We start from the raw sequence: 27,693 nt of genomic DNA on the forward strand, positions 1-27,693 counted from the left end.
TTAAAAATGGATGTCCCACCAGGCTAGGACTGGTAAGCAAAGGGAATGAGCCTGCCTGTTTGAAACATTGTTAAAGCATCCAGTATTCCAAAGGTAGCTCTTGAGAGAATAAGAATCATTGTAAGGACTTCAGAGATAATAAGTATTGAAGTTCGCTCTTCTGAAATACAGAAGTGCACAGCAGGACATCTGGTTACTAGGGACCTACAAGACGTGTTCGGAACTCCAGTGCAGCATCAATTGCAAAGCGACACAATGGTGTGTCTGTGAAACACCTAGAAAGACCTTTTTATAGATTGGATTGGATTGTCTTTGCATATTTACAAAAGTATTTATCTGCTTTATTTTCTCTTGCTAGGAGTTGACTATGGGGCCAGGAATACCTTCCTCTATATTCGGGGCCAGGAATAAAGCTCAGAATCTCATACTTGTTCCTGGGTGCTTTCTAAACCTTCAAGATATCTTTCCAGCCCTTTGTTGATGGTATTTCTAAAAATCATAGCGATGAGGAAAACTTAACCACTGAGACATCTTCTTGGCCCCTGGTTCAGATTCTTGAGTGGAAAGACATAAAAAAGATTTAAGGAATTAGTAACTTCCTAACAGTTAATTATTGGACCTACTGAATATAACTAAACTAGAGAGCTTTTAAAAACTAAATTTTGGGTGGTCATTTCAGAAAACAAGACTCTATAAATCTATAATTAAGTGAATCTAATGTAGAATCACAATAAGTCAATATTCTTCAATATACTTGCTTTATGTATCTTTTCTAACTCAACTTCTTTGGAAACACATACTTAAAGACCCCCTAGACCACTGCATTTTAAGGCTCTTCCCTTATAAAAGCTTAGGTTCATAAGGCCATAGCAGGTAAAGCCTTTGCCTTGCATGCAGCTAACCTGGGTTCCATGCATAGTATCACATATGATGTCTGAAGCCCAGAAGCCAAGATGGATCCCTGAATACAAAGCTGGAATAAGACCTGAATACCACCAGGTAAAGGTCCCAAAACTATACAAAGAAAAGCAAACAAAGGGGCTGGAGCACTAGCACAGTGGTAAGGCTTTTTGCCTTGCACACGTCCAACACAGGACGGACCCCGGCTCAAATTCCAGCATCCCATGTAGTCCTCTGAGCCTGCCAAGAGAGACTTCTGAGTGCAGAGCCAGGAGTAACTCCTGAAAGCCACCAGGTGTGACCCAAAACCCAAAAATAAATAAAAAAAAAGAAAAGAAAAACAAAACTTTCTCTTCTTAAAACTTCTTATTCCAACATTTCTTTTCTCCTCTCCCTTCTACCCATTTGCCCTGTGCATAAAGCATAGTACAAATACTTAGTCATTATTAAACATTAGTAACAATGATTCTGACTTATGATTTATTGTTAAAAGCATGTTTTGTTAATGCTCCATTAAACGGCATTACCTCTAAAGTTCAGGTTTCCTCAACCCAGTTTCTTACCCACCCCCTTTACCACAAGCAGCTATATTGTCAAGGTTGTTCTGAAGCATGATAAGACAGCCATAAAACAAAGTTTATGACATTTTCCTATCTACAAAGCCAGAGGAAGTCAAATGTACTCAGCAAATATTGCAAAAGTACACAGGTCCAGTCAATGAAACACTTTATGTCTGTTTCTCTATCGCCGTTTTTGTCTCTTTTTTTCTCTCTGACGTTCCCTTTGTTTTATTAAAAAATTTTTTTCTTTCTTTTTTTTATTTCAATTTGGAGGGGTGGTTTGCTCTTTGTTCTGTGCCAGGGATCATTCCTGTAGGAACTCACAGGGCCAACTAAATGGAGTGCAGGGGATCAAGCTCAGTTTGGGCATATGTAAGTCAAGCACATTATTCACTATATTATATCTCCAGCCCTGAAACTCTTTATATTCTCCTCTTTCTACCTATTCTTGTTCCCATAATATTACTCCTTGAACACCTCCCTATTATATATATATATGATAAAGTTGATTAACTTGATTTTAGCAATTCCTTCTTAGGTGATCTGGTTTTGTTGAATTATATGCAGATAGGGGAGTTTCAGTATACATATATATTGGGGGGCACATATGGTGACGCTCAGGGGTTACTTCTGGCTAGGCACTCAGAAATAGCTCCTGCTAGGGGGACCATATGGGACACTGGGGATTGAACCAGGCTGTCCTGGGGCAGTAGTGTGCAAGGCAATAACCCTATCCCTGTGCTATTGCTCCGGTCCCATTTCAGTATATTTCTAAAAAGTAAAGTGGTAAAAATTTATGAGAAAAGTTCAGGCATCATTTCAGATATATATACATATATATATATACTTCTTAATAAAAAATAAGTACATCTTTATAATACATCTATTTTAATGCTTTGACCTTATATCTAGCATGCTTTATCTAGTGCTTTCACATGCTTTACAATATTAAAGAGATCTTATGCATAATATGCACAGAATCCTTTGAAGTTGACATTTGCCTTTCTGATGAGCATATTGTAAAAAAAATTTGACCAGGTATGTCAGTATAATGTGTAGGTATAATCATAATAGTTTTCTGGGAAATTTTCAATGCCAGTTTCTGGGTACTGCCTTAATTCTTTGACTAATACCAGGTGTAGTTATTTCATCTTTCAACAATTCTAAAAAAATCACTTCAGGACAATTCTCTGTGAACCAAAAATCAAGACATTTTATTTCATTTCTAGATAAACTGAGCTGAGAAAATTATTAAGAATAAAAATATCAGGGTGGGAGCGGTGGCACAGCGATTAGGCACCTGCTTTACGTGTGCTAGCCTAGGACGGACCAGACCACGGTTAAATCCCCCGGCATCCCATCCCATATGGTCCCCCAAGCCAGGAGCGATTTCTGAGTGCATAGCCAGAAGTAAGCCCTGAGCATCACCAGGTGTGGCCAAAAAACAAACAAACAAACAAAAACAAAACAGAAAAGAATAAAAATAGCAATGCAAGATAATTCCAGACAAAATTTTTAGGGTCTCCAACAAGAAAATTAATTGACCACAAATTATTAAATTTATATTTATTTCTTTGGGAAAGAGATATTATGGATTGAGTTAAAACAATTCATATTTTATTTCATTTAAGACACGAGTATTTAAAATCTCAGCAGTTAATTTTTATATAACATGATTATACATATGAACTTAAGTCTAATGAATGATTTCAGTAATAGTCTTGAAAAAAAAAATCCCAGATGATTCAAGGGCTTAAAGCACTTTCCTGCCCAGTCTACGAATGTAAGGTCATTAGGTCAAAACTCAAGTAAACCATATGGCCTGGGGCAACCATTACAATTTTTACGTTTGCCAAACTGATCCTGATAACCCCACTGTCTGGGAATCTCAGGCAAGAAAAAACATTTTTTGTTGTACAAGAGAGTTCAAGGGATATTTTAGTATACAGAGGAAAAAAAAGACATTTATCTGACTGTGCAAGTTTTCTTGAAGTGGTACATGCTCTTTCTTAGATAGCACAAGTACTGCAACTTTACTTTTTTTTTTAAGTTGTAATTTTCACAGAAGAGAAAAAGCTTCTGTGAAGTCAGCAAACCAACACCCTTAAGATAAATATATACCAGATTTGAATGCCCTTAGTAATCAGCAAAGATAAGTGTTAAATAGTGCATACAAGCCAAAGTGTTTTATGTTAGTCAAATAGAAAAAATAAATATTAATAAAGAAGGCTATAAATGAACAGTAAACCAGGTAATCAGAACAAGTACTCATATAAAAGCAGAATATTGATATTGGTAATATATTTTATCATAAAATAATGAGCTCATTCACAGTTCTCCTTGATGTACCTCCATTCTTTAGTTTTGTTACAATCCTGCTTACTACCGTATTTTCCGGCGTATAAGACGACCCCCTAATTTTGCAGTTAAAACATAGGGTTAGGCCTATATTCGCTGTATCAGACAGAACTTTCCTGTGCTGCAACTGTATGTACCACAATGAGCCAATCACAACAAGCAAAGGTTCAAAGGTTATATACTGTAATAGACTCCTCTCTGACTCTGGCCAATATGAGCAGGTTTTTACAGTGTAGATTTGGGTTCAAAACATTGTCTAATTTTCATACATAAGAAGCCAGCTTGGATTGGCTGAGTTAGAGAGGTGGTCCGAGCAGCCTTGCAGTGATTGGTCTCTTGTCATAGGCACCTTTTCTAGCAATTCCCTGGTGGCGTCAGTTTATCTCCCCCACTACATAAACCAAACAACACCCCATCCTCGGACCATAGCACTGAAACAACAACACGGTTAGCTGGGTTTTGCCAGAAGTGGCCCCCAGATCTCCTGCAGCAGATTTTTCGGGATATACTCGGCATATAAGACGATCCCCAATTTTCGGTTGACTTTTTTTGTTTCAAAAGTCGTCTTATTCGCCGAAAAATACAGAATTATAACAAGACACAATACAGTTAAGTGATCCAAATGTATATATTTCTCTTCATAAATTATTTTAGTCTAGAAAATGTGATCAAATATATTGGTTTAGAAAAGAAAATCTTTTTAGATGCAAAAATCCTCAGTTAGTGTCTGTTCTAGATAGAACTTAGTCCTGACATTTTCTCAATTGAGATTTTAGGATACAAAATGAATTCCTAGTGAAATTTTCACTGGATCCTTCTCACTACCATTCTTCACTGAACCCTAGGCTGAAGGCAATTACTATTTTGTTTTTTGAATCACACCTGACCTATGCTAAGGGCTTACTCCTGGCTCTATGCTCCAGGATCATTCCTGGCTGTACCAGGGGATGGGTATACCAGGGATGGATCTAGGTCAGCCTCATTTAAAGCAAGTGCCTTATATGCTGAACTATTTCTCAGGCATAAGAAATCACTGTTTTTATAGTGCTAGGTACTTTTTGAAAAACAAAAAACAAAAACAAGAAAAAACACTTGATTGCCCAAATAATTTAAAATTTACATGGATTTTTACCTATAAAATGCTTGTTTATATACAATACTGAAATTTTGTTTTGCTTTTTTTGTGTATGGTTTTTGGGTCACACCCGGCAGTGCTCAGGGGATACTCCTGGCTCCATGCTCATAAATTGCTCCTGGCAGGCACGGGGGACCATATGGGATGCCGGGATTCGAACTGATGACCTTCTGCATGAAAGGCAAACGCCTTATCTCCATGCTATCTCTCTGGCCCCACAATATTGAAATTTTACTAGTATATTTTATAATTTAGACAAATGGTATTTGTATACATCATTTTCCAACTTCCTTTTTTAGGTTCCCATTAGTTTTTTAGTCTACCTTTCCTAGATGTAAAATTGAATGATAACACAGTGGTAGGATGTTTGCCTTGCACGTGGCTGACCCTGGAAGGACCCAGGTTTGATCTCTGTCATCTATATGGTCCCCAGAGCGATTTCTGAGTGCAGACATAGGAGTCTGAGTGCCACCGGATGTGGCCCCAAAACAGACAAACACAAAAAAGACTTCATTTTGTACTGCTATATTATACTCACGCCATACTTATTTATTCTGCTACTGATGATCTTTAGAACGTATCAAGATTCTTAATGCTGTAGCAGTACTTTTACAATATTTTTCTTTACCAGAGTTTCTCTGATATAGATGCCTGTTTTTTGTTTTGGTGTCACATCCAGCAAAACTCAGGCTAATTCTTACACTTTTCTCCCCTGGCTATTCTTGGGAGACAATATGTGATGTCAAGAACTAAGACAGACAGGGTTAGGTGTAAGGCAAGGGCCTCTCCTTCTAGATTATCTCTCTGGTCCTAACAAATACCTACCAGATAAATGTGGTACTATAGGATATAATTAATTTTCAAATTAATTAGATACTGCCAAATTGTACTTTAATTGTACTTTAAATATCAATTTACACTGTCACCAACCACTTAAGAGAGCTCCTATTCCCTTAGACTCTGAAAGCTCTTGTTAAAGTCTTGACAGACTTTAACTCTGATTTGTAAAATTTCATATCAGTTATTTAACTTTCATTCTTATGTGAAAGTCAGTAGCTTATGTCAAATAAAAACTTAAAATAAAAATTAAAGAAACTAATATAATAACCTGTTCAAACACCCTCAGATAAACATTATTTTAGTCCTTTTAATTTTACATAATTAAAAATTATTGATATACAATAGTTTCTAATATAGAATTCTGAGGTCCAGTGCTATATCTCTATATATGTGTGAATATTTCCATGCTTTCTAAGTTTCAGTGTCATTGGATTCCAAAAAGATTTCTTACCTATTTTGTTTGTTTGTTTGTTTTTTGGCCACACTTGGTGACACTCAGGAGTTACTCCTGCATATGCACTCAGAAATCTCTCCTGGCTCCAGGGGACCATATGGGACTCTAGAAATTGAACCACATGCAAGGCAAATGCCTTATCGCTGTGCTATCGCTCCGGCCCCTTCTTCCCACTGCTTTCTCCTTTTTCTCTGGTAACCATCATCCATTTTCTTTGAATCTAGAAATTATTTCTGTTTTTTGTTTTTGCTTGTTCATTTGTTTTGTTTATGCCACATATTAGGTAAGCCATTCTTCACTTTCTTAGTAATTTCACATAGTTTAATATTTCAAGTGCCATTCACTACCTCCTCCCCAAATAGAATTTTATATTTTTTTAATGGTAATGTAAATTTACTTCTGAGCATATGTGTCATAGTAATTTTATTTGATCACCTTCTAGTGGAAATTGAGGTTGGTTCTTTGTTTTGGCTTTTGTGACTAAGGCTTCTATGGACATCTTTCAAAATAATTTTTTTACATCTTTTGAATAAATGCCTTGGAATGACATTGGTAGTTCACTGATTATTTCTGTTATCAGTTATTTTAAAGAATTTTATTATCATTTTATTATCATTTTTATAGAGGTTGAAACAATTAATATTCCCACACCAGTTTGATTTTTTTTACATCTTTATCAACACTTCTTGTATTATTTTAAATGGTGAAAAAATTGTGCCATGTGTCTAAAAACAAACAAAATGTTACATGTTAATTAAAAGTGTATTTACCTAAACATATACCCTCTCTCCCCTTTCCTCACAATAAGCACACATAAATCAAATGTCTTACTAGAATTAATTAAACTATATGATAAATGACTGGATAGTCAAAGAGCAAGATAAATAAGATGGTAGATAATATAGAATCTCTTTTCTCTGTGCTAGAACCATTTATTCTTGAGATTAGGAGATTAACCAGTTCAAAATAGTAGAAAAGCACAAAATTATTAGGTATCAACTTAATTGGAAGTTTACAGTATGTATTGATGGTCACTGCTACCACTCATGTTTTCTATTCTTTAAAGTTTTACTTTAGATTTTAAAACATTCATCTTAAGAGATAGTACAGCAATAAAGTGCTTGCCTTGCACATAGCTGACACTAGTTCAATTCCTGGCAAACCATATGGTCCTCTGAGCTTGCCGAAATGTGAGTGCAGAGCTAGTTGTAAACCCTGAATATCAGAAGGTGTAACTTAAAAAGCAACAGCAATAACCCCCTTCTCTAAACACAAACATTTAGTTTTATATTTTACATTATTTTATTGCTCTGCATTTGTTGTTTGTTTTTGTAAATGTCATTTCTTTAATTTATTTCTTTAGTTCATTTCTTCAATTCTCTTAGAGCCCTTTATAAAAGATGAATTATTATTGTGTTGCGATTATGTGTCAAGGAACGAAGTCATTGCACTAAGTATTTGATATTTTATAGTTAATTTGCAGGCTAGGGTACAAATCCTGGGCCTCCTAATATCCAACTTTTTTTTTTTTTTGGTTTTTGGTCCACACCCAGCAGCATTTAGGGGTTACTTCTGGCACAGATGCTCAGAAATCACTGACCAAATATGGGGTCCATATAGGATACTGGGATTTCAACCACCATTGGTCCTGGGTCAGCTGCTTTCAAGGCAAATGCCCTACCACTGTGCTATCTCTCCGGCCCCCTAATATCCAACTTTGCTTTCAATCATGTTACTTATAAAGCAACCACTACTAGACTCTCACCACGTGCATAATTTAGCTCATCAGCAATTCACAAGAAAAGATATTTCCAAGAAGATTTTTTGGTTATATTCTTCTAGAGTGCAGCAAGTAATGAAGTTATCTCAAGTGTGAGAGAAGTTTCAGGTGTAGAAATTCCATTTACACTAAGCTAGACCAAATACAAGGGTCACTTATCATACTGTTTTGGGGTTTTCCAGGGATGTAACTATGATTTACTAAGCTGAATGTATGTAATGATATGCAAATATGAGGATCATTATTGATTAAATTATGCTACCTCAATTAAAAATTAAAATAAAATAAAATTAATATGCAGGAAAAAGTCATGCTGCTTTGAAAATAAAATCAGAGGAGCCTGAGCTCTCATACCAAGAATTTCTGAAAGCATTTATTTTCATGACTAACTTTAGACAAGAATTTTTGTTCTTTATTATTCTCTATTACTTTCTCTTTCTTTTTCTTTTTCTTTCTCTTTCTTTCTTTCTTTTTCTTTCTTCTTTCTTTTTCTTTCTTCTTTCTTTTTCTTTCTTTCTTTCTTTCTTTCTTTCTTTCTTTCTTTCTTTCTTTCTTTCTTTCTTTCTTTCTTTCTTTCTTTCTTTCTTTCTTTCTTTCTTTCTTTCTTTCTTTCTTTCTTTCTTTCTTTCTTTCTTTCTTTCTTTCTTTCTCTCTCTCTCTCTCTCTCTCTCTCTCTCTCTTTCTTTCTTTCTTTCTTTCTTTCTTTCTTTCTTTCTTTCTTTCTTTCTTTCTTTCTTTCTTTCTTTCTTTCTTTCTTTCTTCCTTTCTTCCTTTCTTTCTTCTTTTTTTCCTTTTCCTTTCCAAAATAATTTTTACCGAAGAATATATAAAGATATTTGAGGGAAAACAAAAAGTTAAATTGAATAGTGTGATCATGGGCTTCTCCAAATTAGAAAGGTAAAAAATGTCATTTGGAAAAAAATTATATACAATTTCTCAGAATTTTATTGGCCTGGTGTTCTCTGCACAAATAAAAATTTTACAAGGAAAGTCTTGATGATCCTTCATAATTTTATCAGAACTTTTATATTTTCTTGTAACTTCTTTCTTGAGGGGTACACCCTCAAGTGGGAGTTTGGTTTCTCTATGTCCAAAGAGCTCAGCTCAGGATTTGCATTCCTATAATGTGTTTTTCATGCCTCTGGCATACTTCAAGGCTTGGCAGTTTCTTCTTAAGTTTCATTATTTTCCAAAACTCATTACCATCTATCTTCTTTTAACATTTTCCCCCTAGACATTCATAGTCTTAAATCTTTAATGGGTACATAGGTCAAGGTCTGTCTTTTATTTCTTCTTCATGTTAACAAAAAGATTCAGACCTGCCCATGTAAGAGTGTGAAATTTCATATGAACTTGGTATTAATAGGTACTTGGGAGTGGTTTATTGGGTTTATTTAGTTATTGAGTTTTTAGTATGAAAGATAATTCAGATATACTAGTCAACAATTTTGAAAAATTTCTTGGGCCCTGAAGGTAAAACTTTTCCTGGTCCAAGGAGGGCAAAGTATTTAATAGAACAAAAACATTAATTCTTTCATAAGCATTTGTTCCTATTTTTGAATTCTAACGAGTCTGTTGTAAAAGAAATGATTACGTTTCTGCTATGACTGACTACACGTAAAGACATTTTCTTTTTTCTTTTTTTTTTTTTTTTTTTTTTTTTTTTTTTTGGTTTTTGGGCCACACCCGATAATGCTCAGGGGTTACTCCTGGCTATGTGCTCAGAAGTTGCTCCTGGCTTGGGGGACCATATGGGACACCGGGGGATCAAACCGCGGTCCGTCCAAGGTTAGCGCAGGCAAGGCAGGCACCTTACCTTTAGCGCCACCGCCCGGCCCGTAAAGACATTTTCAAAGTTAGCAGAACTTCAGTGTTGATTGTTGTTAAAGAAAATCTTCAAATCTTGATGGATTCACAGCAATTATTTGATTAACTTGCCTGCAGAATTTGACTCGTGAATTAATGGATGGACCTGATTTTTTTTTGAATAGATGAACCGTTTTTCTTGAATAGATGAACTAGTGAGGGATGATAAGATTAAAGGGTACTCTAATTCTCCTTTCACTTTTAACTTTTTAAGGGAATTTTATGTTGATTTATTCATTGAACAGACAAAGTCTGAGTTCACTTGAGAATCTTAGGATTTCTTTGAGAAATATATGCTTTTTCCTATACTATTAAGAAGAAAGAAGAAACTATACCATTTTCTTTCTTCCTCCTTCTATTTCTCTGATGTATATGAAATATAAATATTACTAGTTCCTAAGGCAGAGATATGACTAAAGCAACATCTTATTTATTTTTTATTAAGAAAATATAATATATAATATTCTTTGGGTATTTAAAATCAGTAGGGAGACTTATTAAATTTGTATTAGAATTTATTGTCTTCCTCTTCAAATTTCTTGTCTCTTTTTATGTTAAATATTTTCTTGTTATTTTTTTTCCTCTTTATGTCAAATAATTGTCTTACTTCCTTTATTTCTCTACTGTGTATTCTTCATAATTTCCTATTCTTGTGTACAACCCCTTCTTTGGAATTGAATGTTTAATTTCTCTTCCATTCTCTTTTCCCTTCTTCATTCTACACATCTTTTTTGTATACTTACTATATGACTAAATATATAATCCATTTTCTTAGTAATAACACTGTTGTGATCATACTATCAAGGTAGTTGCTGATATTTCTAAATTTCAAAAGGTAAGATTTTAAGTAACATTATGTTCAATTCAAAACTGGTAGACACATTGCAACTTTTATTAGTGTTGATTGTTGTTAAAGAAAATCATTCCTCGGGGCCAGAGAAGTGGCGCTAGAGGTAAAGTAAGCTAGAGGTAAGCCTTGCAAGCGCTAGCCAAGGAAGGACCATGGTTCAATTTTCTGGCGTCCCATATGGTCTCCCCAAGGCAGAGGCAATTTCTGAGCACTTAGCCGGGAGTAACTCCTGAGCATCAAACGGGTGTGGCCCAAAACACCAAAAAAAAAAAAAAAAAGAAAAAAAAAAGAAAAAAAAGAAAATCATTCCTCAAAAATAAAAAGCACCAAAAATTTCAGAAACTAATGTATTTTTAATATTGTATAAGAAAACCTGCTTTCTTAACAAAGCTTGTTCTCAATTTACTCATTTGAAGCTATTTTCTTCTAATAGCTTCAGTTTTAGATGGTCATGGGATGTGGAGAAGGAAATCAGGTTAGCCTAGAATAACTGTTTTTTCTTCCTCTAACGTAAGTATCGAGAATGTGTTATAAAGAATAGCTAGGTGAAAGACTTCCGACAAATTTTGAGAGATGGATTCCTTAAGTAAGGCTGAAAATTTCAAGTTTAGGGTGTGGAATTTATCTGTAGTCCTTGTTATTTAGATGGAATTCTAGGTATGTGACTTGGTTCAGGAGTTGAATAGATAATATAGTACAACAAAAAGCAATGAGTGCTAGGTGTCATGTTCACATCACAACAAAAATTCTTCTCACCTGCTGTGTTAATCAACTCTTTATGATAAATTTCTCCAACTAATGCAAATGAGTCCTGCTGCATTTCTTACCAACATGTGAGCAATTTTGATCATGGAATTTAGGTTTCTATAGGTAAAAAGTGTTTCCAGCAATAGATCTATGAGTGCAGTGACTAGTATAGTTCTAGTATTCCCTACTTTTGAAAGTTTACATTATACTACTATTAGTGGAAAATTGACTATGTACCTGTTGGATAAAATAATTGAAAGAAAGATAAAGAAGATGTGCATATATGATAAAAGGTAAAATGCTAAGTGATAATCTAGTGGTTGCTTGGCAGCAGTCATTAAAGGTAGTGTACTCTTGGAACAGCAAGGAACAAGATTGGTCCTACTAAGCATCTTCCCTGAAACTGTGTAATACAGACCCTCTATTTAGGCCATCAGTTCACAGTTTACTGTATGTTAGAGCAATTGGAATTGCTATGTGTTCTGGTATGATTTAGTAGGTTATTTTGGAGGTCTGAAATCTAAAATTTTCTTCTAGGTAAATTAAGCTTACAAATGGTTTTCATAGGGAAGTTATACTCTTAGATTGCTGATAGAGTCTATAGATTAGTTATTTACTCACCTTTTGTTTAGAATTTTGTATATAAAGTTCAGTTAACATTCATATCATAGAAAACATAAAAATGAGCAATTAGTTTTTAAAGTACATCACCTTCACCAGTCCAACTTTCCTCCACTAATGCCCCTCATTTCCCTCCTCCCCCATACGAGGTCAAGAGAAATAGATGGTAGATCACCTTTGGATTATTAAGGGAAATAAAAGTGGATACAAAGATAAAGGAAAAATAACTTTTATGGAACTGAAGAATACAATGTAATTTGATTCATTTTTTTCAACAAGTCAGAGCTAAAATCCATCTCTTCCAGAAAGTTCAGTATTTTCTATCTATTGTATATATTTCCACTATCTGTAAAATTTATTGGCTGATTTTATGACACTTATAACTTATCTCAAAATAATCAGTTAAATCATTAGGATCTTATTTATATTTTCTCTGGGATTATAATGTATTTTCTAAATTAGATTAACAATGATGGGATGTCAAGGACTATTTTGGATAAATTTTAATATTTTGGGAGACAGTAGTTGTTTTCATAGAAAATTCATTAAGTATGAGAGATGATAATATGACATTTGTGGCAGGGAGGTGACATAAGAAGCAGAGTTGATCGATGAGTATATAGGAAGTAAAGGTGGATGAAGATGAAGGCTTTGTTGACTGGGCAAGTAATGTGAAATGAGTTGTCATATGTCGGTGGACATATGAGTATATTTTGATATTGGTATGAATAATATATTTAACTAATCTTATTAGTCATTTACTGGAAGGGAGCCCATTTCATTGTTTTTATTTTTATTGATTTAACTTTGGCTTACAATGTCATGGAATCTCAAGAGGTTAGCTTAACACATTATGTGTGTAATTGTTACCACTTCTTCCACCCCAAATTTGTGCTATCTGTCCTCTAAAGACATCATCTAATTTTCTTCTATTTCCTCCTCTTTCTTTTACATAGTCACCATAGTTATCACTAAAATTAGGAATTAGTTTAGTTGTTTCTTGCCACTTTGTTTGCTTTCATTATTCATATAACTGAAAGCCTCTGTTATTTAATTATCTTTCATTTTCTTGTTTCACTTACTATAATAATGGATGTTTCTTTAAAAGGCACAATTTAAATAAGAGAGAAGCACAGTTAGCTTGTTAATATCATTGGGTTTGGGGACATGAGCCTATGAACTAGATATACACATATTTAAAATTCTGTAAGTATACATATGCTTTACTTATATGTTCAAATTTTACTTAATGTTTACAAATAACATTCTAGAAATTAAACACATTTTTATGTCTAATAGTTAGCATTGTCTTGTCCCATTGAAATTGCATTAATCAAAATGACTGTTGACAAAGTGTGGTCAACGTAGACAGCAGTGACAATATGTGATCTCACTGATAGGTGTTTCTTTATAGTATACCTTTAAAATTCATGCTAATAACAAATACCAATAAACCACTTTTTCTATTTTTGTTAATAGGACATATCCAAATTTGCAGAAAAAGACAATATAATTCTTGGAGAAGGTGGAATCACTCTGAGTGGAGGTCAGCGAGCCAGAATTTCTTTAGCAAGGTAAAACACATGATTGACTGCTAAGTGAGCATTTGCTACAAATATCATAAATTTAATAAAAGCCTTTTCTCTGTATCTTTCATATTTAGTTAGAAATATTCCTAGGGTTTTCTGGCTATGACATTGAGAATCACACTTAAGAGCAATATAGTTATATAGTACTCCCATCTAAAACCCTCCAAACTAGTGTTTTGTTTTGTGTTCAAAAAGCATACCTTCATATTGGTATTTGCACATTTTTCCTTATGCTTTGCCAATTACATGTTTTATTACTTATGAAAAACTCTGAGTTTGGGTTTTGTGTGTATTCTAAGAAAAAAGGTGGTATAAATCATTATTTATTTATTTTTGTTTTGGGTCACACCTGGTTGTGTTCAGGGCCTACTCCTGACTGTGCTCTGGGATCACTTCTGGTGGCCTGGGGGGAACATATGGGGTATTTTGTATTGACCCAAGTCTGCTGTTGCAAGGCAAGTATTCCTGCCCAAGTTACTGTCTCTCTGGCTACTGTTGTATTTTTGTTGAGGTCATCCTGTACTTCCTTATTCATTCCACCTCAGATTTCATAGACCTCCTTTATGATTGATTCTACTTATGTAACTTGGTTCAGAAAACAATTTTAAAAACAAAAGGAAGAAAAATCACTTACATCAGAGTTTGAAAACTTTATAAAAAATGGGAAAAGTACATCTAACACTGTAGAATAGAAATGATATTTATGACGCTGGTATACTTAGTCTAACTATTTTGAACAACCATAGAGAAATACAAATTCTTGTGTGCCAAGAAAAACACTTTATCTAAGCTATAAACTTTATTTTAAAATACTTTGTAAGAGAGGACAGAATATGTTCCTTCAATATTATTTGAAAAAATTCTTTAATTTGTGCTGCTATATTTGTTAACAAGAAATTACGTTGATTCATTAATATTTTGGTTCCTTCCCCTACTTCCGCTGAGACAGGAAAGTAGGTCATTAGACTTCTGCTATTACCTGGTGCTGGTCTATTCTAAGGCTGTGTGAATGTGTATGTGTGTGTGTGCATGTGTGTGTGTGTAGGGTCATGCACACTTAATCTTACTTAATATTCATATCACCATGCATTCCGTTTTGAATTAATATTACTTGACTTAATATTAAACTAGGACTTAATACTGGGTTAATAAAGTGTATAGTGTATAAAGTGTATAGTGTAAAGTGTATAGTGCTTAATTCACAGATATAGACATTGATAAATTGTAATATTACCTGTGTCATATCAAATTTAGGAAGTTTCAATAATATACAGAGAATTGAGCTTTTGTTTTATCTTTACTAGATTAAGATATGGTTTTACTTATTTAGACTGAGTTTTTACTTAAAAATATTGCTGTATTGATTGCAATATGCCCCATTATTATTTTGACTATAAATATATCATTTTTTTTTTTTTTTGTTTTTTGGGCCACACCCGGTAACGCTCAGGGGTTACTCCTGGCTATGCGCTCAGAAGTCGCTCCTGGCTTGGGGGACCATATGGGACGCCGGGGGATCGAACCGTGGTCCGTCTCCTAGGCTAGCGCAGGTAAGGCAGGCACCTTACCTCCAGCGCCACCGCCCGGCCCCAAATATATCATTTTTAATATCTTATAAAACTGTGGTCACGGATATGAAGTAGAGAGAGTTTTTGGGTACATTTTCTTGAGATTTCTTTCATATAACCATTGCATACTGTCTATAAAATTATTTATACTGCAAAAAGTTATTTTAGGTTTTATTTAGAATTTTTGCCATTTTTATTACTTCTATTACTTATGTTGACTAAACACTGTTTTAACATAAAAATGTCTGCTATTGTATAGTGGTAATAGGATTAGTATTACAAAAGGGTAGGTAAAATTCAATGAGCATGAATTTTATTATGAATTATTCATCTTTTGTTTATTTGGATATTTTTATGTGTATAGTACTGACTGTGTCTATAAGGGTTTAAGAAAAAAATGTTTGAGCATCCTAAGTGAAAGTACAGCAGGTAGGGCATTTGCCTTAAAGCTGATTGACCAGGTGTTCTATCCTAAAATCCCATATGGTACCCTAAGCCCACCAGGAGACATCTTTGAATAAAGAACCAGGAGTAAGCCCTGAGCACTGCCAGGAGTGATCCAAAAACCTCCTCCTCAATTGTTTTTGTTGTATTCACCTTATAACATTTGATAGCTAATGACACAATAAGCAAAACTACTTCAGCAATTTTCAGAAAGCATGAATCGCAATAAAATTAATCTGTGACTTGGGGAAAGAGAAATAGTATAGCATGTAGGGCACTTAACTTGCATGCAGCCAACCTGGGTTTGATCCCAATATCCCATATGGTCCTCTTAGCCTAACAGGAGTGATCTCTGATTGCAGAACCAGAAATCTGCCACTGAGTGTGACCTAAAAGACTAGTGACTTATCTTTTGAATTCTAATTCAAATCACATGCTATGGTAAATAGTAAAGAAATTTGATTTAATTTGCTCTTTTACTTTTTTAGAGCAGTGTACAAAGATGCTGATTTATACTTATTGGATTCTCCATTTGGTTACCTAGATGTCTTAACAGAAAAAGAAATATTTGAAAGGTATGTCCTTTAAATAACAATGCTCATCCAAAAAGGCAAGAAAGAATGGTTATACTACAATGAACCAACTATTACCCTTTGAGAAGTAAATCCACCATTGACATTAATTATGGCAAAATGTGATATAAACATAGTTAAATCTGATCTTTTCTTCAGAGGCCAGATTAAATATCACTCACTTTCTTCATGCTAACTTGCTATTATTCCTTCACTTAGTCAATTATAATAAGTAGTTTTATAGAGTTATTGACTTGTGGCATATCTCCTATTATTTTAAAATGATATGAAGCTTAAAGTTTTGATTGTTTATGCTAGCATTATTTATTTCCTGCTTAGATGTTAAATTGCTTAAAAACTACCCATGCTGAATGTTTTAATGTAGATGAATTTTATTTAATATCCCTCAATACCTTATCCAGAACCTTGTCCTCAATTTACATTTTATTGGAATTTTAATGAGGACTCAATGTACATGAAGAGGCAACTAAATGACTTTATTTCAAATTCATAGTACATCATTTCATGTACTATAAAATAATTTAGTTGCATAATAAAAAATTTAAGCAATAGGGATATAGATAATGTAGGTGTAGATAGATGGCTCCATTATTCCTTGAAACACTTTCTTGAGAAATTATTTAAACTCAATACCTAAGATACTGTTTTTATAATTCTGAAATAGTGATAAGTAACTTACTAACTATATAAAATAACTGTTCTAATATGTTAGAGTAATCTAAACTGATGCTTTTTTAATACAATATATAATTTTGGTACAAAGTACCAAAGAAATAGCTCAAAGAACTGAGTATATGCATTTTAAATGCAGGGGAACCATATTTAGTTCCTGACTCCTCATCATCCCCTGAGCACCGTCCTGGAGCAATTACTGAGTATAAAGGCAAGAGGTAGCACTGAACACTACTATGTGGTCATCCCCCAAAAGCATAAATATAAAATTGACCTCCCATAAGTGGTTTTAATTAGGATTCACTTCTACACTACAGGGTAAACACGTTAAGGAAGTAGAAATAAATTTTCTGAGTGGGAAATCAAATTTATCACCAATTCTCAGATTTGATGTTAGTTAGCTTAAAATATAAAAGGAAATTATTAATAAAAAGATGTAAATGTAAAAAATATAAAAGGAAATTAATAGAAAATTGAAAGTATGAGAAAGTTCTGAACTTTTAGAAGACATAAAATATAAACTTCCTGAGATCTTAAAGGTCATTTAACCATTTTCTCAGTTTTTAGGTGAATAAATAGATTTCTAGAGGGCATTTATCGAATATCAGACATTTAATTCCATTTTAGTTTGTTAATACTCAACTATATTTCTTATGATATAGTAATACAATAGTAAAATATTTTATGCTAAAAAAGTTCAAAATATACCAAATTCTTGGATCTTTACCTTTAGGATAATTTTAATATATTTATATGACACAGCAGAAGTTTTGTGTAAGAATTCCATAATAAATATAAATATGTAGCATTTTAGTTTGCATAGTAATGTGCTTATAACATTGATACCATTATATCTTTCTATATTCTTAAAGCTGTGTCTGTAAATTGATGGCCAACAAAACTAGAATTTTGGTCACTTCTAAAATGGAGCATTTAAAGAAAGCCGACAAAATATTAATTTTACATGAAGGGAGCAGCTATTTTTATGGAACATTTTCTGAACTACAAAATCTACGGCCAGACTTCAGCTCAAAGCTCATGGGATATGATTCTTTTGATCAGTTTAGTGCAGAAAGAAGAAATTCCATCTTAACGGAGACTCTACGACGTTTCTCAGTGGAAGGAGATGCTGCTATCTCCCGGAATGAATCAAAAAAACAATCGTTTAAACAGACGGGAGAGTTCATTGAAAAAAGGAAGAACTCTATTCTCAATCCTATCAACTCCACAAGAAAGTTTTCGATTGCTCAAAAGAGTCCAGCACAAATGAATGGTATTGACGAAGACTCTGATGGGCCTTTAGAGAGAAGACTGTCTCTGGTTCCAGATTCTGAGCAGGGGGAGGCTATCCTTCCTCGAAGCAATGTCTTCAACACTGGTCCCACATTACAGGGGTGCAGGAGACAGTCTGTCCTGAACCTGATGACACGTTCTTCGGTGAACCAAGGTCCAAGCATTCACCGAAGGATAGCTGCATCTGCTAGAAAAATGTCCGTGGCCCCTCAGGGGAACTTCACAGAAAGGGATATATACTCAAGACGGCTATCTCAAGACAGTGGTTTGGAAATAAGTGAAGAAATTAATGAAGAAGACTTAAAGGTGTGTCAAAATTATTAGTGTGGTTCTCTGTCCCTCCCATGTGAAATTGAATAGAAAGCAATGTATCGAATATAATGCAACTTAAAGTTTGGGTTTAGGATGAAGTTGATCTTAAGATTCTAAAAACCTAAAGTATATATAACTTTATGTAAGCAACTTCAAAATGTGAAAGAACCAACTATATGCCTTTTTTGCTGCACTTATATCTACTTATAGAAATATTGGTTTGTACAAAAACGGCCTATTTGAGATATATAATAGGCCTGGCTCTTTCAAAAGGACAATGCTTAGCACTATGCAAGGATGGTGGTACTCAATCCATTGGCACTCAAAGGCCACTAAGACCATTCCTGAAAATACCAGGGAACCATGCAATCAAACTCAGATCTTGTACATGCTAGGGATAATAACTAGAGTTATTTCTCTTACTATTATACATTTTAAAATTAAAATGTTTTATATTTATTAGTTATTTTTGATTTGGGGACACACCTGGCTGTGCTGAGGGGTTATCTCTTACTTTGTATTCAGGGATGACTCCTGGTGGTGGGCAGGTAAATGAGATGCCAAAGATCAAACAAAGGTCAGCTGCATGCAAGGCAAACACGTTAACCCTTGTTATATCTCTCCATTTCTTAAAGGCTGTTAATCTTCAAACAAAATGTAATATAGAATACAAGAGTTTTTGTGTCTTTTTATTACATTTTTTCTATAAATATCTTCAGTGAACTAGACACAGTTGTAATAAATCAACATATTTATTAGTATATATCATTTAAGAATGCCATAAATGAGGGTCATGGTTGTAGTACAATAGATAGGATGCTTTTTTTGCATGTGTCCAAACTGAGTTCAGTCCTTGGCAGCATATATGTTCCCTTGAGCCCCATCAGGCAATCGTTGAGTGGAATGCAGAGCCAAAAATGAGACCTCACACTGCTGGGTATCACAGAGAAAACAAAATAATTAACTAACTAACTAAATAAATAATAAAGAGTGGCCTAAACATTGACAAATCAAAAGTCAAGTAGCATCCTTTGGACAAAAGTGTCTGCCTTGTAAATAAGAAAACAGAATTGGGAAACTCTAGATCCAGGGATATGATTTGAAAGATGAAAGACATGCCTCGCATGTAAAAGTCCATGAATTTGACTCCCTTTAAAAAGAAAAAAGTCCTACAATTTTTAAAATTACATAATGATTATTATGAATAGTCATGATCAGTCATGACTATTATTACATACCTATTATTACATATATATGATTTGTAAATCTGTAAATTTGTTCCTTTTTTTTGTTTTTGTTTTTGGTTCACACCTGGCAGCAATCAGGAATTACTATTGGCTCTTTGCTCAGAAATCTCTACTGGCAGGCTCTGGAGACCACATGGGGTGCCAGGATTCGAACCACCATCCTTCTGCATGCAAGGCGAATACCCTACCTCCATGCTATAGCTCTCCAGCCCAAATTTATTCCATTCTTTAAAAGTATACTTGTAATATAAAGCTGAATGAAAAAATGTTTTTTTGGGTTTTTTTTGGGGGGGCACACCCGGTGATGCTTAGGGGTTAATCCTGACTATGGGCTCAGAAATCGCTCCTGGCTTGGGGGACCATATTGGACGCCGGGGGATCAAACCTTGGTCTGTCCTAGGTTAGTGCGAGCAAGACAAATGCCCTACAGTTTCACCCTGAATGAATATTTTTAAGAAACATTAATTGTAAAAATGATCTTTGACTAATAAGCTACTTTTTTTTTGTTTTTGTTTTTGGGCCACACCCAGTGATGCTTAGGGGTTACTTCTGTTACCATTATATCAGTCAAAAAACTGTATGAACTAGCAAAATTCCCAAATATATTTGTCCATGTAACTTGTCCATGTAACTTGGTAACTCTCATCTTTTTTTTACCTCTTTGTAAATCTCATACATTTGGTTAAACATTAAAATAGTAGACATGGAATGAGAGCAATTGTACAACAAGTGTGTGCTTGCCTTGCATGCAGCAGAACCAAGTTTTATCCCTGGAATTCCATATGATTTCAGGAGCCCACCAGGAATAAGCCCTCAGTTCTTCTGGTTATGGCCCTGAAACAAAGACAAAAGATTAATAAATATTAAAATGATAAATTTTTCCAAAAATAATTAAATATTAGTATTAACATGTTTTTACAATTTAAATTAGAACATTTATTATTTTTAAAAATGTTATATCACTTCAATAGACATAATACTAAATATTAGGTTGATAATAAATATGTGTATATATATATTTTTTGTTTGTTTTGCTTTGGTTTGGTTTGGTTTTTGGGTCACACCCGGGGGTGCTCAGATCCTGGCTCTATGCTCAGAAGTCACTCCAGGCAGGCTCAGGAGACCATATGGGATGTCAGGATTCGAACCAGGATCTGTTCTGTTTTGGCCGCGTGCAAGGCAAACACCTGACAACTGTGCTACCTCTCCGGCCCCCTAGGTTGATAATATATATGTTATTCACAGGATTTATATATGTTAAATCCACTGAGATTCAAATGGTATTTTTTATTTCAACACATTCAAAATAGAACCACAACAGCATTAGAAAAATATATTATATGTATTGTCTCACTGTAATATCTATGTTTTTTAGGAGTGTTTTTTTGATGACGTGGACAACATACCAGCAGTGACCACATGGAACACATACCTTCGATATGTTACTATTCATAAGAATTTAATTGTTGTGCTAATTTGGTGTTTAGTTATTTTTCTGGCTGAGGTAAGAATGTTTTATTGTAAACTTTGCTATGGCTTAATGTTAAATTAAGAACAGTTTGGACGTAATGCTTCTAAATTGTTTTATTGTGCCACATAAAAATAAACTAAATAATAGCTCAGTTCTTTTTGTCCCTTAGAAAGGAATAAGTTGGGGCCCGGAGAGATAGCACAGCGGCATTTGCCTTGCAAGCAGCCGATCCAGGACCAAAGGTGGTTGGTTCGAATCCCCGGTGTCCCATATGGTTCCCCGTGCCTGCCAGGAGCTATTTCTGAGCAGACAGCCAGGAGTAATCCCTGAGCAACGCTGGGTGTGGCCCCCCCCCAAAAAAAGAAAGGAATAAGTTGGAAGGATATGTCAAAATGTATGCCATTTTTACATGAATACATATAAACATATATTCATAAACATGCATAATATAATTAACATTGTTTAATATGCATAGATTTTTAAATAGATTTTATCTTATGTAATACGGAATCCCTTTGGTATTTTATGTCATACATGGCATAACAAGTATTTTATTATTTTAATAGGTGTAGAAGCTCAAATTCAAATGCCTTTATGCTGATTTAAATTCAAACACAAAATCTTTTTGTACAAATTTTAAAATGTATTTGAGTATAAGTATGTTGCGTTGTTAATAAATATGTAGAGCTATGAATCACCACCTTAAAAACTGTTTTCTCACAGAAGGAAGTAAATATATACTGGTAACTCATATTTTAGCAACAGCTTTAGAGAATAAAATCACCTACTTGATTGCAGAAATTATTTGTCTTTTACATCAATATTTGTTTTTATATGTGCTGGATGTGGGTTCTATATTAGCAAAATACAAAAGAGGTTAGGTCATATGTATGTTGGTACCATAGGCCTTAATTTAGTTCCTTATCAAAAATGTCCTGAAATTTAAAGGAAAATCAGACTTGTCTCTGCAGCAGGAACAGCCATAAAAATGCCAAAGGGGGGCCCGGAGAGATAGCACAGTGGCGTTTGTCTTGCAAGCAGCTGATCCAGGACCAAAGCTGGTTGGTTCAAATCCCGGTGTCCATATGGTCCCTCGTGCCTGCCAGGAGCTATTCTGAGTAGACAGCCAGGAGTAACCCCTGAGCACCGCTGGGTGTGGCCCCAAAACCAAAAACAAAACAAAAAAAAAATGCCAAAGGGGACTGGCAGAGCATGCCAGTGGTGGTTACTATGAGGCAGAATGAGGAACACATATTCTCCCAAACTACAGGTTGGCAACATCTATGCAATTGCAATAATGGAATTTGGGATAATTTTTGTTAAATCTTTTTATTTGCAATATTTTATTTGCCAATTTGGAAACCCATATTTACTGTAAACTTTTCCTGTAATTATTGTTGTTTTGTGGTGCTGGTATTTGAATCCAAGTCTTGGGCATGCAAAATATGAATTTTTATCTCTAAGTCACAACTCAAAGTTTCCTGTTTTAAAATGTGAGTAGTTGATACAGTAAAATATAACAAAGGAACACAGCATGGCACACCAAAACATACTGATGGTTTAAATTTAACTCATGAACATGAGTGAATGCTCCAGATATGTATTCCATAGGACACTCCTAGATATGTTCAGTACAAATAATGATAGCCTAAACATACAGTTACATGCTTCATCACTGTTAAGCTTAATCAAAATTTCTAACTGATTAAGAAGCCCACATAAAAATATCATTACTCTGATCAAGTATGATAGTGTTAAAAATCCAAAAATACAACACAATTGTGCACTTATAACTAAATTCACTGTTAAATGACCATTTCCAACTATCTGATTCTGGTAATGATTCTTCTATTTGTTTTTGTTTTGGGGTTACACCTGGCAGTATTCAGTGATTACTCCTGATTACACTCAGGATTTGCCAGTACTCCTGGCAGTGTTTATGAGACCAAATGGATGCTGGGGATTGAACCTGGGTTGGCTACATGCAAAGCAAACTTCCTACCCATTGTATAATAACTCCTAACCCCTGCTCTTTTTTTTGTTGTTGTTGTTTTTGTTGTTTAAAGGCATGTAGTTTGCAAAGCTGTAAATTGTAGAGTTTCGTGCATAAAATATTTCAGCAACAAACTCACCACCAAAAATTAATTTTTCCTATCATTTTAGATTAACAGGATGCAAGAAGGAGGCTTAATGCAAAGTGCAGTGCAGCATAATATTTACTATAGTGTCAGACTGGTTTGAACCTGATTTCTCTTTTTTTCTTGTTATTAACACTGTACCTTGAGAAAGTTCATTAAGCTCTGAGCCTCTGATCCTCACTGATAGCAATGAACCATTTTTGTGGGTTAAAATATTTAATATAATAGTTGGTACTTATTAAACAGTTTATGTTCTCATTTAATGCTATGTCATTTTTATTATATTCATAACAGTGATATAATGAAAATATTAATAAGTGCTTTTGCACATAAAATACATATTTCAATATTTGCACCCAAGTTTTGATTACTCATTGTTATATATTTCAAAATTACCTCATTAATATCTGCCAGCCATACCAAATGACCAACATTTGATTAAAACCAGCCCTATATCACTTTTAATTTTAAAAGAGCCCTTTATAATTTTAGTCATTTCAATCTCTGCTTAATCACGTTAATTGTTTTCCACTTACAGAACTCAGAAAAAATGTTCTTAAAGTTAAATTAAGAACAGTTTGGACGTAATGCTTCTAAATTGTTTTATTGTGCCACATAAAAATAAACTGAATAATAGCTCAGTTCTTTTGTCCCTTAGAAAGGAATAAGTTGGAAGGATATGTCAAAATGTATGTACTGTGTACATAGTGGGGAAAAAAAGAAAATAGAGATGGAATGGCGATGATTTATATGAATTTACAGAAGCTATGTCCCATGCATCTCTACTGAGTTTTTAAAATTAATGCACCTCTCAAATGGTGTCATTAATTAAAATTTAGTTAATGAGTTGCCATACAGTATTATTACTTGCTGAATCAGAATACAGTTGTTCTTTGTCTTTAGACAAAGAATTAAGTTACTATAGAGTATACTACTGCTATAAAACTAAACTATATGCTTTGATTGTTCTCTCATATTTAGTGCACAAACTTAATTTTTAATAGAACAATTAGTATATCATTTTGAGGTAGAAAATAATGTAATAAATTGTGAGAATTTTTGAGCAGTATTCTGGAGCTATTACTACTTACATCACTTTGGGAATTTCGACTAAGATAAATTGGTGATGGTAATTGTTTTCAATGTATATACAGTGATAATGCTAAATGGCACATTCATTAAAATTCAGTTACAATTCTCTTGCCTTTTTTGTATCAAAAGTTAATTTTTTTTTGTCTTTTTCAATCCTCTTTTTCCATTGTTACTTTGGTTGCTCAATGATCAGGATTGCACACAGCTGAAAAGGTTGTTCACATTAGGTCACAATATATCACAGTTGCCTTGTTTTCCAGGGGTATTCACACACATACTTGCTAGGGATTGCAATGCTGAAGCATCTTTTTTGTGGTACTCACCTTACACCTGGCTCTCTACTGAAGGTTGCACTCTATGAGGGCATGAGGGGTGCCACAATGGGTAGAATTGCCAGTATCATGCTCAGCTCATATGAGTTGCAATAGGGTTGAAATACATGATTCACAAGGCATTGAACTTTCAACCACTAAGCTAGCCTTCGTATTTTTTTCCTTTAAAATAAGCACCTTATTTATTTATTTTTTTCCAATTTAATAAAACTTAAAGGAAAATCCCAACCATTCTATAATTATTAATCGAATTTGCAAAAATAGGGCAAAATTATTACAATAGTATCAAGAAAATAAAATGAAGTAGCTCATTGTAACAAATTTCAGCTTAGCTGCTGTTATTTAATTCACTACATATTAGAGAGTATATCAATGATAGGAACAGGTAAGCTCCTTTTTTAATACCGCGTAGCCTTTTCTCATTAATTGAAATATGTTGTTGGTGTTTTTCTTCATGGTTCAAATGATAGTACAAGTCATCCAGGAAGATAGTTAAGTTCTTTTGCACCTTGTTTATAGTTTAATATTCACTACAGATAGATCAAGGCACATTTTTTTCTTGTGCTAAAATGTTTTTTACATTTTCAGTATTATTTTTAGATATAATTTTTAGATATCATTATCACAGATATGAGCAATAATTTTTTTCTAGATATTCTTGGGCTTTCTAGTGCTCTTATGTGGCAGACACAAGCAGGGTGTGTGTATGTGTAATTGTGTGTGTGATGCAGATAATAGTTTATTTTTACAAGAACAAGAGGATTGTTGGTGAGTACAAAAACTTGTGTTTAGTGCTTTTATCTTATGATATTTTAGAAATATGTCACACATCTATATTATTAAAATTTATTTCCTTTTTGTTTATGAGGAATCCTGAGGTTCATTTGTTCAGTTAAATGAACATGTAAAATACATATAAAATGCACTCTTTTAATACCACTGCTATTAATTGCTATTTATGTTGTTAAGGTGATTTCTTTTGGCATGAGCCTAAGTTTTAGGATATTATGTGCTTTCTGAAACTCTAAAATATGAGTATTAGTTCATATTACAGTGTCACTTTAGTTTTACTAGTTCATTCACAACTACCATCTCAAACAATACCTTGAGTTTCTACTATATGCTAGGCATGATTTTATGTACTGTGTACATAGTGAGGAAAAAAAGAAAATAGAGATGGAATATACTAATATTGTATAATCATAATGTTAAAATTTATCTTGCTTTGTTTGGGGGATGAAAAGCCAAAATATAAAACAAAATAAAGGGGGGACTGTAACTGGAGAGATAGCACCACAATAGTGCATTTGTACCACAATAGTGCATTTGTCTTGCATGCAGCCTACCCGGGACAACCCGGGTTTGATTTCTGGCATCCCATATGGTGTCCCAAACCTGCCAGGAGCAATTTCTGAGTACAGACTCAGGAATAACTCCTGAGTGCAGCAGAGTGTTGCCAAAAAAAAAAAAAAAAACCCACTAAAAAAAGCCAAAATATCAATCATGTTTATATTCATTTATACAGATTCATTTTGTGAGTTGCATTTTCTTATATGTACAAAGATTGTAGAATAAACCAACTTTGATTTTTTATCTTTTCTATATATAACATGTTATCTGTCTTCAACTTTGTAATATTTATAATTTTATCTCTCTAGAAATTTATGTTTTGTTTACATAGTCTTTGATCTGTTCATTCCTTTAGTTCACATGAATTTTTTGAATTCATAATGTTAACCAATGATAGGTATTGGAAATATAGTGAGATGGAAGAAAAATTTCTATTTGTTCTGCTTACAAAAACCACTCCAAGGGAATAAAGAGACAATAACATTTGATGGGGCCAGTGATGTGATGCAGTAGTAAAGGCTGTGAAGGATAATTGGGTTATCTCTCTCTCCATACTCCTTCCTAAGAACATTATGATGAAAGTAATCACAGATATGATAATGGCAGGAGATAAACAATTCATTAAGGTAAAAGTGGGAAAAGGGTATAGGCAGGGAGGTCTTTCTGAGAAAATGACCTCTAGCTGACACCTAAAGACTATTGATAGAGAAAAACAAGGACATGAAAATACCTTGATGAATGGAATTTTAGGGAGAGAAGTGAGTGAGATGTAGTGTTGTTGAAAAATAGACTTTCAGGACCATTAGCTGTGGTGTGAACTTTGGATTTTTTTACTAGGAAGATTCAGCTAACGTATTATGTGACCTTTTTAAAGTTTAAGAAAAAGATCACTCTGCTACATGAAAAATAGTTTGGATGTCACATGAGGGACAGAGGGAGAGATGGAGAGAGAAGGTAGGGAGGGAGAGAGACATGGTGATGATGATGATGATTGAAAATGATTGTTTTGTTTTTGCTCAAGGGTTAATTATGATTCTGCACTCAGGAATCACTCCTGGTGGATTCAGGGAATGATATAGGATGTTGAGGACTGAACTTGGGTTAGCCTCATGCAAGGCAAGCACCCTACCAGCTGTATCTCTGTGACCTCAGATTGATGTTGTTAAATACCTTCATGTTTAGAGTGTTGAGAATTCATACAAAGAAGCCAATTGCTAAGAATCTTCAGTAATCTTCAAAAGCTCTGAAGATAATCCATAGTGAGATAATTTTGAGTGTTTTTTTTTAATATTTCCTTTCAGTTCTGTAGGATAGGATGTTGAACCATTTTATCTTGTTTTGCACTTTTGAGCCTTTTTAATATTTGACCTAATTATTCTGTTCTTGGCAGTTTTCTTCTTTTTCAAACCTATTTTATTTAGTTGTGAATATGAAAGTTGTATCTAGATAAGTTATGTTGTGGTAGATTTCCTCATAGGTTT

General features: G+C 33.9%; 1 protein-coding gene across 1 annotated transcript in view; it reads left to right on the forward strand.

Moving 5' to 3' along the window:
* Positions 1–27,693, forward strand: part of CFTR (CF transmembrane conductance regulator) — a gene marked incomplete at its 5' end in the record, with an annotated part of 147,980 nt that overhangs the window by 58,822 nt on the left and 61,465 nt on the right. Inside the window, 4 exons of the mRNA XM_049778966.1 lie at positions 13,591–13,685; positions 16,201–16,287; positions 17,850–18,576; positions 21,205–21,333. Coding sequence (XP_049634923.1) covers positions 13,591–13,685; positions 16,201–16,287; positions 17,850–18,576; positions 21,205–21,333 — 1,038 coding nt within the window. The remainder of the gene's footprint in view (positions 1–13,590; positions 13,686–16,200; positions 16,288–17,849; positions 18,577–21,204; positions 21,334–27,693) is intronic.

Source organism: Suncus etruscus, chromosome 1, assembly GCF_024139225.1.
Source record: "Suncus etruscus isolate mSunEtr1 chromosome 1, mSunEtr1.pri.cur, whole genome shotgun sequence".
Classification (NCBI taxonomy): domain Eukaryota; kingdom Metazoa; phylum Chordata; class Mammalia; order Eulipotyphla; family Soricidae; genus Suncus; species Suncus etruscus.